Source organism: Loxodonta africana, chromosome 15 (genome assembly GCF_030014295.1).
Source record: "Loxodonta africana isolate mLoxAfr1 chromosome 15, mLoxAfr1.hap2, whole genome shotgun sequence".
Classification (NCBI taxonomy): Eukaryota; Metazoa; Chordata; class Mammalia; order Proboscidea; family Elephantidae; genus Loxodonta; species Loxodonta africana.
In genome coordinates this window covers 29189038-29207120 of record NC_087356.1, presented here as the reverse complement: position 1 = coordinate 29207120, position 18083 = coordinate 29189038, and the positions used below count along the sequence as shown (strand labels likewise).

The 18083-nt window shown below is 37.8% G+C and overlaps 1 protein-coding gene across 2 annotated transcripts in view; it reads left to right on the top strand.

Annotated features, from left to right (window-relative positions):
• The window catches only part of MOB1A (MOB kinase activator 1A), a 30629-nt gene that overhangs the window by 2074 nt on the left and 10472 nt on the right, over positions 1–18083 (top strand). The window contains exons 2-4 of one of the 2 annotated variants that reach the window (XM_023552783.2): positions 2742–2905; positions 12434–12527; positions 14152–14285. In XM_023552783.2, the coding sequence (XP_023408551.1) occupies positions 2742–2905; positions 12434–12527; positions 14152–14285 (392 nt within the window). Of the gene's footprint in view, positions 1–2738; positions 2906–12433; positions 12528–14151; positions 14286–18083 lie in introns of both variants that reach the window. The other variant, XM_003413686.4, reaches the window with a different exon arrangement.

Sequence of the window (18083 nt, the reverse complement as noted above, 5' to 3'; positions counted from 1 at the left end):
TGCTGTAGACATTCACGTACAGGTGTTTGTGTGAACATGTGTTCATTTCTCTGGGGTATAGACCTGGGAGTGGAATTGCTAGGTCATATTGTAACTATGTTAATCTTTTGAGGAGCTGCCAAACTGTATTTCAAATTGAGTATACCATTTTACATTCCCATCAGCTATGTACGAGGGTCCCAATTTCTTCACATCTTCATCCACACTTGTTATATTGTCTTTTTTTATTAAAGCCATCATAAAACAAAAAACCAAACCCAGTGCCGTCGAGTCAATTCCAACTCATAGCGACCCTATAGGACAGAGTAGAACTGCCCCATAGAGTTTCCAAGGAGCACCTGGTAGATTCGAACTGCTGACCCTTTGGCTAGCAGCCTTAGCACTTAACCACTACGCCACCGGGGTTTCCAGAGCCATCATAGTGGGTGTGAAATGTTATTTCATTGTAGTTTTGATTTGCATTTTTCTAATGTCTAATAATGTTGAGCATCTTTTCATGTGCCTATTGGCCATTTGTGTATCTTCTTAGGAGAAATGTCTTCAAATCCTTTGCCCATTAAAAAAAAATGTACTTTATTATTTTTTTTAACCTAAAACTCATCCAAAAAAAAATGCACTTTATTTTTTTTTTGGATAAGTTTTAGGTTAAAAAAAAAATTGCACAGATAGTACAGAGAGTTCCCATAATATTCCCTCTCCCCTGAATACACAGTTTCTCCTGTTATTAATGACTTGCCTTTGTGTGGTACATTTGTTACAATTGATGAAAGAGTATCGCTACATTATTATTAACTAAACTCCTTAGTTTGGATTAGGTTCAGTCTTTGTGTTGTACAGTCCTCTGAGTTTTGACAAATGCATAATATCATGTATCCACTGTATAGTATCATGCTTACCAGTTTTGCTGCCCTTAAAATGTTCTGTGCTTCATTGTGCATCCTTCTCTCCCTCCCCAAGCCCCTGGCAACCACTGATCTTTTTATTGTCGATAGTCCGCCTTTTCTAGAATGTCATATTGTTGGAATCATACAGTACATAGCTTTTTCACTGGCTTCTCACTTAGCAATATGCATTTAAGGCTCGGCCATGTCTTTGAGTCTTGATAGCTCATTTCTTTTTTATTGCTGAATAATACTCCTTTGTATGGATGTACAAGAAGCCCTGGCGATGCAGTGGTTAAGCTCTTGGCTGCTACCAAAAGGTTGGCGATTCAAACCACCAGCAGCTCTGTGGGAGAAAGATGTAGCAGTCTCCTTTTGTAAAGATTACAGCCTTGGAAACCGTATGGGGCGGTTCTCCTCTGTCCTATAGGGTTGCTATGAGTCGAAACCGACTTGATGGCAATGGGTTTGGTTTGAATTTTTGGTATGGATGTACCATAGTTTGTCCACTCACCTATTTAATGGCGTTTGGTTGCTTCCAGTTTTGGGCAGTTATGAATAAAACTGCTGTAAACATTTGTGTGCAGGTTTTTTTGTGGACATAGGGTTTCAATTCATTTAAGTAAATACCTAGGAGTGAGTATGCTGTTGGTGAAGGAATAGACAAATAGATCACTGGAACAGAATAATGAGTCCAGAAATAGATCCATGTAAGTCCGGTCGACTGATCTTTGACAAAGGGTAAAGACAATTCAGTGGAGAAAGGATAGTCTTTTCAGCAGACGGTGCTGGAACAAGTAGACATCCACATGCAAAAAAATGGACCTAGACGCTGACTTTATATCTGTCACAGAAATTAACTCAAAATAGATCATAGACCTAAATATTAAACATAAAACTATACAACTTCCAGAAGATAACATAGGAGAAAATCCAGGTGACCTTGGGTTTGGCAATGAGTTTTTAAACACAACACCAAAAGCATGATCCATAAAAGAAAAAATTGATGTTAGACCTTATTAAAATTAAAAATTCTGCTCTGTGAAAGCTAAGAGAACGAAAAGACGAGCCACAGATGGGAGAAAATATTTACAAAACGTGTCTGATAATACACTTGTGTCCAAAATATACAAAGCGCACTTAAAATTCAACAGTAAGAAAACCTTCCTTATGGATTGTGTGAGAGTGTTAGTATCACCAAATATTTTGATATAGAAGACTGAATTTTTGAGCTCTGAGAACCTTGTTGTTATTAGGTGTTGTCGAGTCATTTCCAACTCATAGCGACCCAAATGAGACAGAGTAGAACTGCCTCGTAGAGTTTCCTAGGCTGTAACCTTCACACGAGCAGATTGCCAAGTCTTTGATCCATGGAGCAGCTGGGTGGGTTCTAACTGCCAGCCTTTCAGTGAGCAGCTGAGCACTTAACCATTGTGCCACCAGGGCTCCTTCATGAAAACCTGAAGGGTTATTTATTCCAATTCTCTACCTCCCTACCAACACTATTTTCTGTAGGTGGAAATTGAGGCAAAAGGAGGTTTGGTTTCTCGGGCAGTCACAGAGTTAGTGGCAATCACGGAGTAGAATCCACGTTTCTTCTTCTTTTGGGTAAAATGCCCTTTTATATCAGACCGCTTCATGAGCCACAGTAGAATTGCCTTTTTAGTGAAATTGGGCTGCTCATCTTATTTTTATGTGCAGAAAAAAATTTAAAGCATTCTTTTATTGTGATCTTCATTTTCCCCCCTCATCCTGGCATTTTTCAGGGAGTACTTTATTTCATAGAACAGTTTTATGCCTAAAATTAACGCCATTCTTCTTCCCATCCTAAAAGTTGTTGTAATTTTCACCTAACAGCAGCAGCCGCTCTTCTAAAACATTCAAACCAAAGAAGAATATCCCAGAAGGGTCTCATCAGTATGAACTCTTAAAACATGCAGAAGCAACCCTAGGAAGTGGGAATCTGAGACAAGCTGTTATGTTGCCAGAGGGAGAGGACCTCAATGAATGGATTGCTGTTAACAGTAAGTTTTTAATAACACTCAGCTTTGCTGGTTATATAAAGATTTGCTTGTTTTTTTGTTTTTGTTAATGAACTTTCTCCTGTAGGTCTGACTGTTGTAATATAATAGATTATAAAGAAGCACATTAGTATGAATACGTGTGAAGCTTGTTCTCTTCAGAGTGGTTGATGGTGACTTGTGTGGTTGAGTGGAGGGACCCTAGGAGAAATGATGGATACTTTGGGGTAATTTCTGAAGAGAATGTTAGGACTAGCTGAGTAAGGTCAAATGAAAGATTGATGAATGATAAGATTCTATCTGTGGTGGACCGTGACTTTGTAGGGAATCCATCTGTGCCATTGTTCTTTCACCCCACTCCACTCCCAACAGCACTCATCTGCCTCTGTATGAAAACGAGTCCTTTGCAGCCTAATCTAGGGTTGTTGTTTTGCTGCTGGTTAGTGCAGAGGCCTGCTAAGAAGAAAGTTAATTCGTTAAAAACTCTTTAATGGACATTTTAATACATACAAAAGTAGAGAGACTAGTATAATGAATTCCCATATGTATCCATTTATCTAGCTTCAACAATTACCAATTCACGGCTTCTTTCGTGTCTCACCCTAATAATTTACAAACAAATCCTAGACATGCTGTTTTATCTGTAAATATTTCAGTATCTTTAAAAGACGAGAACCCCCCTTTAAAGATAATGAGAATACATCATGCCTTAACATTATCAGATATACAGCCAGTGTTCCTATTTCCTTGATTGTCCTGTAAATGTTTCTTTTTTATTTTATTTATGATTGGTTTAAATCAGGATCCAAACAAGTCCTATACATTATTTCTTGAATCTCTTTTAATTCATAGGTTTTCCCACATTGCAATCTTATTACCTGGTTATTTCGTTGTTGTTATAGTTGGAGAAACATGGTCATTTGTTTTCCATGGTATGGGTTTTGCAGAAATTTATCCCCAAGGCATCTGTTATCATATTCTGGTCCTCCTCATATTTCCTGTGACTGTTAGACCTAGAGCAGCACCGTTCAGTATGTGGGCATGTTCTCTGTCTGCACTCTGGCTAGTTAGCACTTCAAATGTGGCTAGTGTGACTGAATTAGAAATTAAATTTTAATTAATTTAAATATAAATAGCCATATATGGCTAGTGGCTCCTATGCTGGACAGGCAGATCTAGAGCCTTGATCAAAATCAGGTTCAAATTTTTTTGTTTGCTTGTTTGCAAGACTACCTCATAAAAAAGCCAAAACCAAACCTGTTACCCTCGAGTTGATTTTGATTCATAGTGACCCTATAGGACAGAGTAGAACTGCCCCTTAGAGTTTCCAAGGAGTGCCTGGTGGATTTGAACTCCCAACCTTTTTGTTAGCAGCCGTAGTAGCACTTAACCACTATGCCACCAGGGTTTCCAACTACGGTTTATACATCCATCAGTGTAGCTACTTCTATAACATGTGTTGTCTTTTTATGTGGCGTTAAGTAGCTATTGATAATCACTGCTTTGATCCGTACTACCCAGTAGAAGTGTAATGTGAGCTACGTCTACATCTGTAAATTTAAATTTTAAATTTTCTAGCAGCCACATTAAAAAAAAAAAAGCCGAGGTAAAATTAACTTTATGAATATATTTTATTTAACCGAATAATCTGGTTTATTTTAACATGTTATCACTATAAAAAAATTTTTTTTAATATAAAAATTATTAATGAGATTTTTACATTCTTGTACTAAGTCTTCCAAATCTAGGGAGTATTTTACATTCACAGCACATCTCAATTCAGACTATGCACATCCAAGTGCTCAGTAGTCATATGTGCTTAGTAGTTACGACACTGGACAGTGCGGATCTAGATTCATTAATTCATTAGGGGTTACAGAGTGGTGATACTCTAATTCTGTCATTCCTTTTTTATTAGCGAAAAAGCTGTATAAAAGAGACACTTCCCCTTATCAACTATTTGGTTATACTGAGGTACAATATACAGGAAAGCCATTGTGGTGGGAAGAATAATGCCCCCCTAAAATGTCCGTGTCAAAATCCCTAGTACCTATGAATGTTATCTTATATGGCAGAAAGGATTTTGCAGATGTGATTAAGTTAAGGATCTTGGGATAGAGAAATTATCCTGGATATTTGGGTGGTGGTGGTGGTGGTGGTTGTTAGGTAATGTCTAGTCTATTTCAACTCATAGTGAACCCATGTGACAGAGTAGAACTGCCCCATAGGGTTTTCTAGGCTGTAATCTTTTTTTTGAGACTGTACACAGCAAAACATAAACCACTTCAGCAACTTCTACATGTACAATTCAGTGATACTGATTACAAGCCTGGAAACCGTGATGGCGTAGTGGTTAAGTGCTATGGATGCTAACCAAAGGGTTGGCAGTTTGAATCCACCGGGTGCTCCTTGGAAACTCTATGGGGCAGTTCTGCTCTGTCCTGTAGGGTCGCTATGAGTCAGACTCAACTTGACGGCACTGGGTTTGGTTTTGGTTTGGTTTTTGATTAGAAGTCTTCTAGTCATGCAGCCATTCTCACCCTCTTTTTCTCAGTTGTTGTTCTCCCATTAACATAAACTCAGTGTTCCGTAAGCTTCCTGTTAATCTTCTATTATCAATCTAATCTGCTATTGTCAATTTGATCCCTCATAGGTAGTTATTAAAAGAGTATAATGCTCAAGGCAGACATTCTTTACTAGTTAAGCTAAACTATTGTTTGGTTTTAAGACTTCAGGAGACTAGGCTGTAATCTTCATGGGAGCAGATTGCCAGGTCTTTCTGCCACAGAGCCAATGGGTAGGTTTCATCCTCCAGCCTTTCAGTTAGCAGCCAAGAGCTTAACCTTTGCGTCACCAGGGTTCCATATGGATATTTGGGTGAGCCCAATATAATCAGAAGGGTCCTCATAAGTGAAAAAGCGTGGCAAGAGAGCCAGAGAAAAAAGATGTGACCGTGGAAGCAGAAGTCAGGGTGATGAGACTGGCTGATTGTCCATGAGCCAAGCAATGTAGGCAACCTCTAGAAGCTGGAAAAGGCAAGGAAACATGGTCTTCGTAGAGCCTCCAGAGGAACACAGCCTTGCCTACACTTTGATTTTAGTCCCATGGGACCTGTTTTGATCTTCTGACCTGCAGAACTGTAAGATAATAAATTTGATTTGTTTTAAGCCACTAAGCCTGTAGCACAGGTAGTCCCCGACTAAAGACGTATTGAAGTTACCACGAACCGCACTTAAAACTTTTTTTTTAAATCTTATCGTTAGTAATATGTACTATGTACAGTGTTACAGCCCACAATTTGCTGATGTTATCATTCTCAGATGTTCACTTGAAGGTGTTCAAAGATTGGGTTTATAAAGATACTGATAATAAAAGGCAATAATAATGAAAACATAAAAAGGAGTTATTTGACTTGCGTCAGAACCGACCCATGATGGAGGTTCGGAATGGAACCCCATCATAAGTGTAGAAGTACCTGTAATTTGTTACTAGCCACATATTAGCAATAGGACGCCAGTATAGTCAGGATAGTACTGATTCTTTCCCTTTACCCGTTTGCACAATAATAAGTTGATTGCATAGTATTCTCCAAAGAACCTTAAGAATTCAAGGATTTAAGCATACTTAAATGTAGATATATTAGTTCATTATAGTTATTATATTGATCTTCAAAATGTCCCATCTTTGATTAGCAGGAGCCTATTTAAGTTGGCCCTAGAAATAATTGGTGAATGTTGCAACAGCCACTAAAAGCTCTTAGAAGGCTGTCTAGGTTATTAGTCTATTCTCTGTCCCTAAGAAATTACTGCAAAGCTAAGTTGTTGTGTGCTGTCGCATTGATTCCAACTTTTAGCGACACTATAAGACAGCTTAGAACTGCCCCATAGGGTTTCCAAGGCTGTAATCTTCACAGAGCAGATCGCCAGGTCTTTCTCCTGCGGAGCTGCCTGTGGGTTCAGAAGCCAACCTTCTGGTTAGCAGCTGAGCACTTACCCATTGTACCACCAGGGCTCCTTGCAAAGCTAAGTAGGGCCCAAAATTTGGAATGATTAGTACAGTGCCTTAGGGATGGGATTTTGGAATGGTGCTGTGAGGAGGTTGGCAGATGCCCTCCCCAGTGAAACAGCCATTTAACTGGTGAAAATTATACAACATAACCATTTAAAGTCTTTGAAATTAGACTAAAGGGCAAACAGAAAATTGAGAAGCATTTATTCAGTAAACTACTAAGTCTCAGTAAGAAGAGTGGGAGTCTGTGGTATTTAAGACAGGACTTATTCTTTATCCCTACCCGTATGCCAGTTCCCAGATCTACATTATGGATACTGCTGTCAAGAAAATGGAGCCCTGGTGGCACAGTGGTTAAGAGCTTGGCTGCTAACCAAAATGTCAGCAGTTCGAATCCACCAGCTGTTCCTTGGAAACCTGATGGGGCGGTTCTTTGTCCTGTAGGGTCACTATGAGTCAGAATCGACTTGATGGCAACAGGTTTATGGGTCAAGAAATTGGGACTCCCTTTCCCGCTGGTCCTGGCTATAGGACTATGGTTTTACCCAGAGGATGAGGCAGGCCACTGACACCTCTCATCACTTCTCTTGCCAACTCCGTCTCAGAGAATGGAGGCTCCACACTGGGAATGGCAAGTTGACAAGTTTATAGGCTACCATATGTGCTCCCCCCCCGCCCCCGCCCCAGCTCCATTTGAAGGAGGGAACAATTAAGAGAAGGCTCGTAGCTATGTGAAACTATTAGCAGCAAACTAAATGGCATACCAGCCAGAAATTTAACAGAGAACCAGGGAAAGAAAGTTAAAAAAGGCCGTGCCAAGAGTGTGTGCCTGTGCTAGGCTGTATCCACCCAGGAGCAACTAGCGCAGCAGCCCTTGAGAGCTACTAGTCCTTGAATGAATGTGGGGCCAGACTTGAAAGCATTCCCCAAGCCTCACACAGATCCATTAGTAAAGGGAGGAAGCTTTTCTGGCTCAAGGGGCTTAAGCACATCTCTGACTGGTCACTGGCTAAACACTAAGCTATACTGAACCAGGGGTAACTCATAGGAAGCCACGCTTCAAATCAAGGTGTGGGAGGGGTGCATCTGAGTGGTGACATCACAGGCTGCACCCTGCAGGGGGAATTAGAACTAACAGAATTAGTCCAGGCAAGCCACTAAAAAAAAAAACAGTAATAACCACAAGCACTAGTGGTTGGGGAGAGAGGCAGTCAGAATCCAGAGTCGGTAAAATATTTTATCTAAAAGGTCCAGTTTAATTTAAAAAAAATGTATAATAGACATGCAGAGCAAGAGGATAGCATGACCCATGTTCAGGGGAAGAAAAAAAAGCAGGCAGTAGATACTGCCTTTGAGAAGGCCCAGATGTTAGTCTTAGCATACGAATACTTGAAAGCAGCTATTATAAATATGTTCACAGGACTAAAGGAAACCATGTTTGAAGAATTAAAGGAAAGCATGATGAAAATGACTTATTAAATAGAGAATATCAATAAAGAAAAAAAAAAGGAACCAGATGGAAGTTCTGGAGTCGAAAAGTAAAACAACTAATGAAATACAAAATTTACTAGAAAGGCTCAATTGTATATTTGAGCTGGCAGAAGAAAGAACTGGTGAACTTGAAGATAGATCATTAGATGTTATACATTCTGAAAAATGGAAAGAACAAAGCATGATGAGAAATGAACAGCCCCAGAGACCTATAGGACACCATTAAATGCACCAATATACAATGGGAGTACCAGAAGGAAAGGAAAGGAGTAGAAAAAATATTTGAGGAAATAATGTCTGAAGACTCCCCGTACATGAAAAACCCATCTAAGAAGCTCAAAAACTCAAAGCACGATAAATACAAGAGATCCATGCCCTGACACATCATTGCCAAATGTTAACAGAGAGAAAATTTTGAAAGTACTGTGTCTTAACCAGCTGACTTAAACCACCACAGATGAAACCTGTGCTGAAATTTTAAGATCAAACTAGTGTAGGGCTTGAGTGTATAATCCTTTCACAGTTGAGTCGTTCGGGATCATATGGTGAGTTTTATCCTGTATACTTGATCTTTGAAGTTGCATAGAATTGAAGTTTTTCAGGGGATTTAAAACAGGACTTCCTAAAAGCTTTAAGGATGGTTTCTCCATCTTTAAAATAGTAATTGCTAAGTTACCTCTTGAATAGTGAGTTGCTACACATAAAGAGAATAGAAGTGTGACGTCTGCTCTCTTGCATTTAGGTTTTTCCTGTTGTCATGGAGGATGAAAGACAAAAAGTGGCATACCTAAATTGCAGGTTTTCACATGCCTTTTGGTGTTCTTGGGCAAAGGGAAAATGCTTTACTGAATAACATAATTGCTAGTAACTGTTCTAGTGTTTTAATTTTTTTACTAAATTGAAAACAAGTAGAGAGCTGTTGTTGGCATTAAGAAATGGAAGTAGTGAATTTCTGGGTGGATCACAGGCAGCTCCCTGGCCAGTTTTCTCTTTTACAACTGAAGAAATGATTCCTTGGGAAAATGGAGTCTAGCCTTTGTTTTTCTTAAATTGTTAAAAAGCCATATGCATATCGCTAAGAGCAAAAAAGAAGGTGAAGAGCTCTGTACTATGTGTAAGAAAGGGTTAAGAAAGTTAGGACATGGGAGACAGAAAAATTAATAAAGCAGTTGTGTATAAGGGGTTGGAGTTGGAGGGGTTTGAATTTAGATTTTTCACTGTATATGTTTATATATTGTTTTGCTACATGAACCATGTGAAGCTTTATCTATTAAAAAGAAAATCCTTGTTTTTAAACCCTGTTCAGAGTATCATCTTTTATTCTGCAGTCGAGCCCCCTGGGTAGTGTGTAGTGCAGAGGGTTGAATGCTGGACTACTAGCTGAAAGGTTGGCAGTTTGAATTCACCCAGGGGCACCTCAGAAGACAGCCCTGGGGATCTGCTTCAAAAAAGTCACAGCCTTGAAAACGCTCTGGATCAATTCTACCTTGCATATGACAGGGGGCAGGGGGTGGGGTGGGGGGAGGACTCAGTGTGAGCTTGGGATCGACTTGATGGCAACAATTCTGACGGCTTTTTTCAGCCTGAGGTTTATCTTTGAGACTTACTGTTCTAGATCAGTGGTTCTCAAACCTTTTGGTCTCAGGATCCCTTTATTCTCTTAATTATTGAGGATCCCAAAGAGCTTTTAATTATGTAGGTTATATCTAGTGATAGTTACTGTGTTTGAAATTAAAACAGAAACTTTTTAAATAGTTATTTTTAAATTTGTTTAAAAATAATAGCATTACGTGTTAACATAAATATATTTTTATTAAAAATGGTGGCTTTCCAAAACAAATTTTATTGAGAAATATGTCATTGTTTTACATTTTTGCAAATCTTATTAAATGTCTGGCTTAATGGAAGACGCTTGGATTCTCATATCTGCGTCTACATTCAATCTGTTGTGATACCACACATCATGGAGCCTCTGGAAAACCCACTGTACCCTCTTGAGAGATTGAGAGTGAAAAGAGCAATTAAAATAGTTTTGACCTCACAGACCCCCCTGAAAGAAGAGATCTCTGGACCACATTTTGAAAACTGCTGCTTTAGACAAATAACCCAGTACACCATCTGGGTATACTCTTTGTTTTGAATGAATATTGAGTGCCTAAATGTTATTTTCTTAGAAACATGACTGATTAAGGGGAAGGTTTCTCTTTGTTTATTAAGAAACTTGGAAAAGCGCTAGTTGGTTTTTAGGGACTCTTTTAGACGGGGAGCCAAAACATTTTTAAAAACTTTCCAGGCTTACGTGGTTCTCTTTGCACAGAGCAGTGTACCTCACTTAGTTTTAAGTGTATTACTCACCCCTTCCTCTTCCATTTTCTTCCAGACCTAGCTGAACCTCCACCTCCTTTAGGAAGCATTCCCCGACATAGCAGCTCTCCATAGTGTTGCATTTCTCCGAAGCACTGATTGTTGGTCTTTGAATCCTGTCTTCTTACGTCTTGTATTATTCATTTCATTTAGATCTGTCACTCTGTCAGGTAGAGACTCTAGACCAAAGGACTTTAACCTGTGTTTTTATGTCTGCGATATGCAGTAGGCCTAAAATGTTTATGATGAATCGGATTTTTAGGATGCCTGTTGACACAGTAGGTATACCTCCTCTCATAGTATATTCGTTCCTCAATACTTTTCTTCTTTTTCCTAACACAAATGGTATTGTCTTGTCCAGATTTATGGGAAGCTATCAATTTTTCATTCCCTTGAATGCTATCAAATATCCAAGGGAAAAATGATATATTCTAATGATGTTATATTCACCATTAAGGAGCCTGGGTGGCACAGGCAGTTTGCAGTTGGCTACCAACCTAAAGGTTGTCAGTTCAAACCCACTCAAGGGCTCCATGAAAGAAACAGCCTGATGAACTGCTTTCATAATGATTACAAGCAAGAAAACCCTATGGAGCAGTTCTGTTCTCTTAACACATGAAGTTGGCATGAGTTGGGGCTAACTTGACAGCAGCTGACAACAATAATATTCATCATTAAGTCTGAATTACCTGTAATACTTTATTATCCTGCTGTTGTTTACTGTTTAGAAGCTTAATAATAACACGTTAGTGCGTCTGTTCTACCTCTTCATTTGTTACATAATGCCTGGGATCTTAAAAGCTTACAAGCGGCCATCCAGGGCGCAACAGTTGGTCTCTATTCACCTGGAGCAAGGGAGTGAGAAGAAGGGTCAGGAGTAGGAAGAAGATTTGGAATACGTGGCTGACTGCGTGCATGAACAACTGCCTCCTTTGCCATGAGACCAGAAGTAGTGGATGGTACCTGGCTACCATTACTGAATGTTTGGATCAGAGATTCTGTAGACGAGTCCTGATCAAAAGGGGAAAGACGTAGAACAGAATTTCACATTGCCATGGGCTTCAGATTTTCTGGAGCCATGGAGGCTGGATGAATCCCTGAAACTGTTGCCCTAAGATAATCTTTAAATGTTAATCCAAAAATACCCCTTCAAGTCTTATTAAAACCAAACAGTAGTTTAGCTTATCTAGTAAAGAATGTCTGCCTTGAATTTTATACTCTTTTAAGAACCGTCTATATGGGATCAAATTGACAGTAGCAACTTGAAAGATTAGGTGGAAATCTTTGGGGGCAGTGAGTTTATGTTAATGGGGCGGGGATAACTTGGAAAAGGAGGGAGAGAATGGTTGTACAGCTCAAAGAATGTAATCAGTGTCATGAACTGTAGATGTAGAAACTTGAATTGATTTATGCTTTTGCCGTGTATAGCCTCAACAACAACAAAAAATAGTTGTTTTTTTTTTTTAAAAAAGCTTAATGTGTTAAAAGTGAGTGTATTAAACGTTAATTTTATTTAGGCCTCACAGCTTAAAGAGAGAACTTAAAGTATCACCAGATTGTTGAATCTCCCTAAGGGTTCAACCAAGAACTTAAAATGCAGTGTAAGTTTTTTCTTTCAGATTTGATGTTTTGTTGCATTTTAACTCCATTGTACTGTTCTCCTTTCAGCTGTGGATTTCTTCAACCAGATCAACATGTTATATGGAACGATTACAGAATTCTGCACTGAAGCAAGCTGTTCAGTCATGTCTGCAGGTCCACGGTACAGAAACTGTTATATAAAGCAAAGCCCAAACCTGTTGCGGTCGAGTCAGTTCTGACTCATAGTGGCCCTACAGGAAAAGTAGAACTGCCCCATAGGGTTTCCAAGGAGCAGCTGGTGGATTCGAACCGCTGACCTTTTGGTTCGCAGTCCTGTCTCTTAGCCACTGCACCTCCATGGCTCCATACTATTATGTAGGTGTTTGAATTACTTCAGATTTATCACTAATTGTTGTAAGTGAAATAAAGTGTTTTTGTTTTATTATCTGTTCGCTTTCTTCTGTAAAGGCAGTTCAGTTTTACAAGTTCTTGAATACTTCCCAGGAGACTGGAGAAAATATTAAAATTTTAGTTTGAGTAAGGAGCCCCGGTGGCTGCTAACCAGAAGGTTGGTAGTTCAAGTCCACCAGCCACTCCTTAGAAATCCTATGGGGCAGTTCTGCTCTGTCGTACATGGTCGCTATGAGTTGGAATTGATTCAATGACAACAGGTTTGGTTTTTGGATTTTTTTTTTTTTTTTTTTACCTGTAAGCTTTTAATTATTATTAAATACTTCATTAAGTGAGTGTTTTGATTTTATAATTGCATTGTTGTAAACATGAATGGTGTGTCTTAGGAATAAAGGAATAAAAAATTTGAGATAAGTTTATCTTGCATTGCAAAAGTTTTATTTTTTCAATTTTATTAACATTTATGGTTCCTGTTTCTAGTTTGTAAATGAATTTCTTGGCAAAGTTTTTAGCTGGCCTTTTAATATTTGATTTTTTTTTTCTTCGTATGCTTATTTAGTGTTCACTAAGACAGCACAATTTAGAAACAATTATCTGGCATGAAAGTGCTAGATTAAAAAATATTTTGGTTATAATAAATTTCAAAAAATATTGAAAGAAAGATGGAACTCTTTATCATCAGTAATTTTAAGTCAGTGTGATGAAATTAATGTTCTGGTGTGTTTCCTTGCAGTCTCTTTTCCTATAATAGATAACTAGTTTTATGTAATGATAGATGGTATCAGGATGTTTTTTCTCTTGGAAGACAAAAGTCTTCTCTAACTTTACTGCAGTTACAAAGGAAAAAAGATCCTCAATGAGTTTGTGGTTCTGTTTTTATTACAGTATTTTAGGAGGGATGTTTTTATTATGTGTTTTCTTAAGTTTTATTCCTCAAACATGTTTTAAAAATTAAAATAGAAAAATTAAACTTACCTGTGTCTTCGGTGTTTTACAGGAGCTTTGTTAACCATTCTAGCTCAGCAAAGGTGGGAGGGGGTGAAGAATGCGTGCCTAATGTGTTTCTCTAACACCTTCCCAAGGGAAAGGATTTTATAACCTTGGTGCTGCTGGTGAGAACTTGATGGCCAAGTGTATCAGCCCCTTACTCAGTCCTCAGCACCCTCCTGACGGGAATGAGGTTTCTGCAGATAAAACTGACTCTATTTTTTCTTCTAACTATAATGGTCACATTTCAGAATAATTCTATAGAGAACTCTCCCTAATCTTCAATAAAACTTGTAGTAATTTATTAAAGTTATATGTAACTTCCATTGATAAAGGTGAACCTGTTTTGATTACAAGTTGCATGTTTGTTAATGTTTTTGAAAATATTAAAATATTTTTCTCTCTAGATATGAATATCATTGGGCAGATGGTACTAATATTAAAAAGCCAATCAAATGTTCTGCACCAAAATACATTGACTATCTGATGACTTGGGTTCAGGATCAGCTTGACGATGAAACTCTTTTTCCTTCTAAAATTGGTGAGTTAATGCTATAGAAGTAGTTTTCGTTTTCACTGTTAAACATGATGTTCTTTTTACGCTATTACTTTTTAAAAAAATTGGTAGGAACTGCCAAAGTCCCCTCCAAAAAGATTTTTGTATTCCCTCCATCCATGTTTGTGTCTGCCTGTGTTTCTTCACCAACACTGGTTATTCTTTTTTTTTTTTTCTCCATCTTTTCTAATTAGGGTATGTATATTTCTGTTGTAATATATATTTTTAAAATATTGATGATGTCAAGAATCTTTTTATATGCTGATCGTTGTATGTTTTCTGTTTATCCTTTACCCATTGCTTTGTATGTTAAGAATTTATCCCTGTGTCATGCATGTTATATATGTTTTCTTCAGATTGCCTTTTGTCTTATTTTTGTTCATGGGGTGTTTTTGCTGTACATAACTTTCTCATTTTTTTCCTCGTGGTCTCTTCCTTTTTCATTTCTGAGCTTTAATACAATAGTTAGAAAGGTTTTCTCTACTTCAAGATTATAAAAATATTTATCAGTGTTTTAATTTCATACTTCTGTGGTTCATTTTTGCATTAAATTTTTGGTTTATCAGGAAATTTTTTTTTTGAAGGCTGTCTTCATTTTTTTTCCAGTTGGTCCTCAAACAGTTTTATTAAATACTCTTTTTTCACCTGATTATCATGTGTGTACACCAAATTGCTGTGTATTTTGGGGTCTTTTAATGTCTTCATTGGTTCCTATAGAAATGCTATATTTTAATTACTGTAACCATATATCTTTTAGCATCTTATAGGGCTAGTCCCCTTTCTTGATCTTTTTTCAGAATTTTCTTAGCTATACTGGGATGTTTGTTCTTCCAAAGAATTTGGAATCATTTTGTCAGGGTAAAAAACAAAAACTTTGATATATTTATTATGATTGCATTCCATTCGTAGATTAATATTCTGGTCACTGAGTCTTCCTATCCATGAACAAGGTATATTTCTTCATTTATCCATATCTTTATTTAAGTTGTATTTCCTCTTAAGTTCTGTAGTTTATGCTAATTCTACATGTTTCTTAAATTTATTCCTAGGCGTTTTATGTTTTTGCTTGATATCTGGTTTCTAGCTGGTTAATGTTTGGTGTATAGGAAAGCTGTTGATTTTCATGTAAATTTTATAATTGACCATCAGAGTCCTGTTGCTTCTGTTAGTTTTTGATTGGTTCTCTAGGTTTTTTTAGGTCTGCAGTCACAGCATATTAAGATAATGTTAATTTTGCCTCTTCCTTTCTGATATGTGTACTTGTTTAATTCTTTTCTAATTGCACTGACTAGTACTTCCAGAGCTATACAGAGCAATGTTGAGTAATGGTGATGATGGCAGACATTGTTTTCATGTTTCCTTATTTCTATGCAAGTCCTTCTGGTGTTCTGGTATTTCAGCATGGAGCAGGAATCTTGCTCTTGTTTAGAGGTGTATCGATTTTTTTTTTTTTTAGTAATCGTGTGAAGAAAGTATCCATCCATTTCTAATTTTCTTTTTCATAATTTATTTTTTTTGTTGTTCAGAGTATATAGCAGAACATAAACCAATTCAACAGTTTCTACGTGTATAATTCAGTGACATTGATTATATACTTTGAGTTGTACAACCATTCTCACTCTCCTTTGAGTTGTTCCTCCTCTATTAACATAAACTCACTGCCCCCTAAGTTTCCTATCTAATCTTTCAAGTTGCCGTTGTCAGTTTGATCCCATATAGATAGATCTTAAAAGAGCTCAGTGACCAAGGCAGACATTCTTTACTAGTTAAACTAGGCACCATCCAGTTCTAGTCTCTCGGCAAAGGAGCAGGTGTTCATGGGGGCAACTAGCCACACATCCCATTTCTTCCTCCTGTTCCTAACTCCCCTTCCTCTCTTGCTCCAGGTGAATAGAGATCAATTGTTGTGCTTCAGGTGGCCGCTTGCAAGCTTTTAAAATCCCAGGCACTACACAGCTAACTAGGAGGTCGAACAGAAGCTCTAAACACATTATTAGGCCAATTAACTGGAATGTCTCATGACACTATGACCTTGAACCTCCAAACCAAGGAACTAAATCCCATGAGGTATTTGGTTGGACATAAGCAGCCTCAGCAGCTACTCTTTTTGTTGTTGTTGTTACAAATATGTCATCACACAACTTTTGCCAGTGTGACTTATTTGCAGGTATATAACTTACTGACAGCAGGTACATTAATTGGTGTGCAGTCCTGCCTTTAATCAGTGGTGTTTTTCCATCACCGTAAACCTCAACTAAGTACTCTGTAAGCAATAACCCCACCTTTTCCTCTCTCTCCCACTGATCGTAACCACTAAAAACTTTGGTCTCTATGCATTTGCCTTTTTTGTCTTTTTATGTAAGTGAGATCATATAATATTTGTCCTTCTGCGATTGACTTATTTCCCTCAGCATAATGTCTTCAAGCACCACCCGTATTGTAGCATGTATCGAGTTCATTTCTCTTGCTGACTGAGTAGTACTCAGTTGTGTGTATGTATGTACCACATTTTGTTTATTGGTTCATTTGTTGATGGGCAGTTAGGTTGCTTCTACCTTCCAGCTATTAAATAGTGAATGGTGCTGCAATGCGCATTGCTATACAAGTGTCTGTTTGAGTCTCTGCTTTCAAGTCTTTTGGGTATATACCCAGGAGTGGAATTGCTGGGTCAAATGGTAGTTCTATTTTTAGTTGTTTTTTTTTTTTTTTTTTTTTTGAGGAACCACCACAGTGTGCATTGACTGTTCCATTTGCATTCCTACCAGCATGGCTAAAGGTTCCAGTTTTCCCACATCCTCACTAATATTTGTTATTTTCCTTTTTTTAATCTTAGCCATCCTAACGGGAGTGAAATGGTATCTCACTGTGGTTGATTTGCGTCTCTGGTGGGTAATGATGTTGAGCGTTTTTCATGTGTTCGGTGGCCATTTGAATGTCATCTTCGGTGAATGTCTATATAAGACCTTTCCCCATTTTATGATTGGGTTACTTGTCTTGTTGTTAAGATGTCGAAGATTTATAGGTATTTTTGTAATTAGATTCTTATTGTGGATGCATGGTTTCCAAAGATACTCTCCTAGTCGGTAACTTGTCTTTTCACTTTTTGGTAAAGTCTTTCGATGAACATAAGTTTTTAATTTTTATGAGGTCCCGTTTTGTCTTTTGCTGTTTATGCTTTTGTTAGATAATCCACTGTTAAAAGCTAGGCCTGACAGTGTTGCCTCTGCATTTTCTTCTAAGAATTCTATGGTTTCAGTTTTCACATTTAGGTCCTTAATCCATTTTGAATTTGTTTTTATGTATGGTATGAGACATGCTTCCTATTCATTTTTCTGCATGTGGAAATCCAGTTTTCCCACCATCCATTTTTATTACAAAAACTTTCTTAAATCAGGAATGGTTGGAGTTTTAGCAGATACTTTTCTATTATCTGTTGATGACCTAAGATTTTCTTTTTCCTTTTTTTTTTAAGTTTTCTACTGAAAGATATTTTTTATTTGCTGATTTTTTTTTTAATTGTACTTTAGATGAAGGTTTACAGAAAAAGTAGCTTGTCATTAAACAGTGTACATATTGTTTTATGACATAATGGTTAACAACTCCCATGACATGTCAACCCTCTCCCTTCTCAACCTTGGGTTCCCTATTACCAGCTTTCCGGTCCCCTCTTGCCTTCTAGGCCTTGCCCCTGGGCTGGTGTGCCCTGTTAATCTTGTTTTGTTTTATGGGCCTGTCTAATCTTTGGCTGAAGGGTGAATCTCAGGAGTGACTTCAGTACTGAGC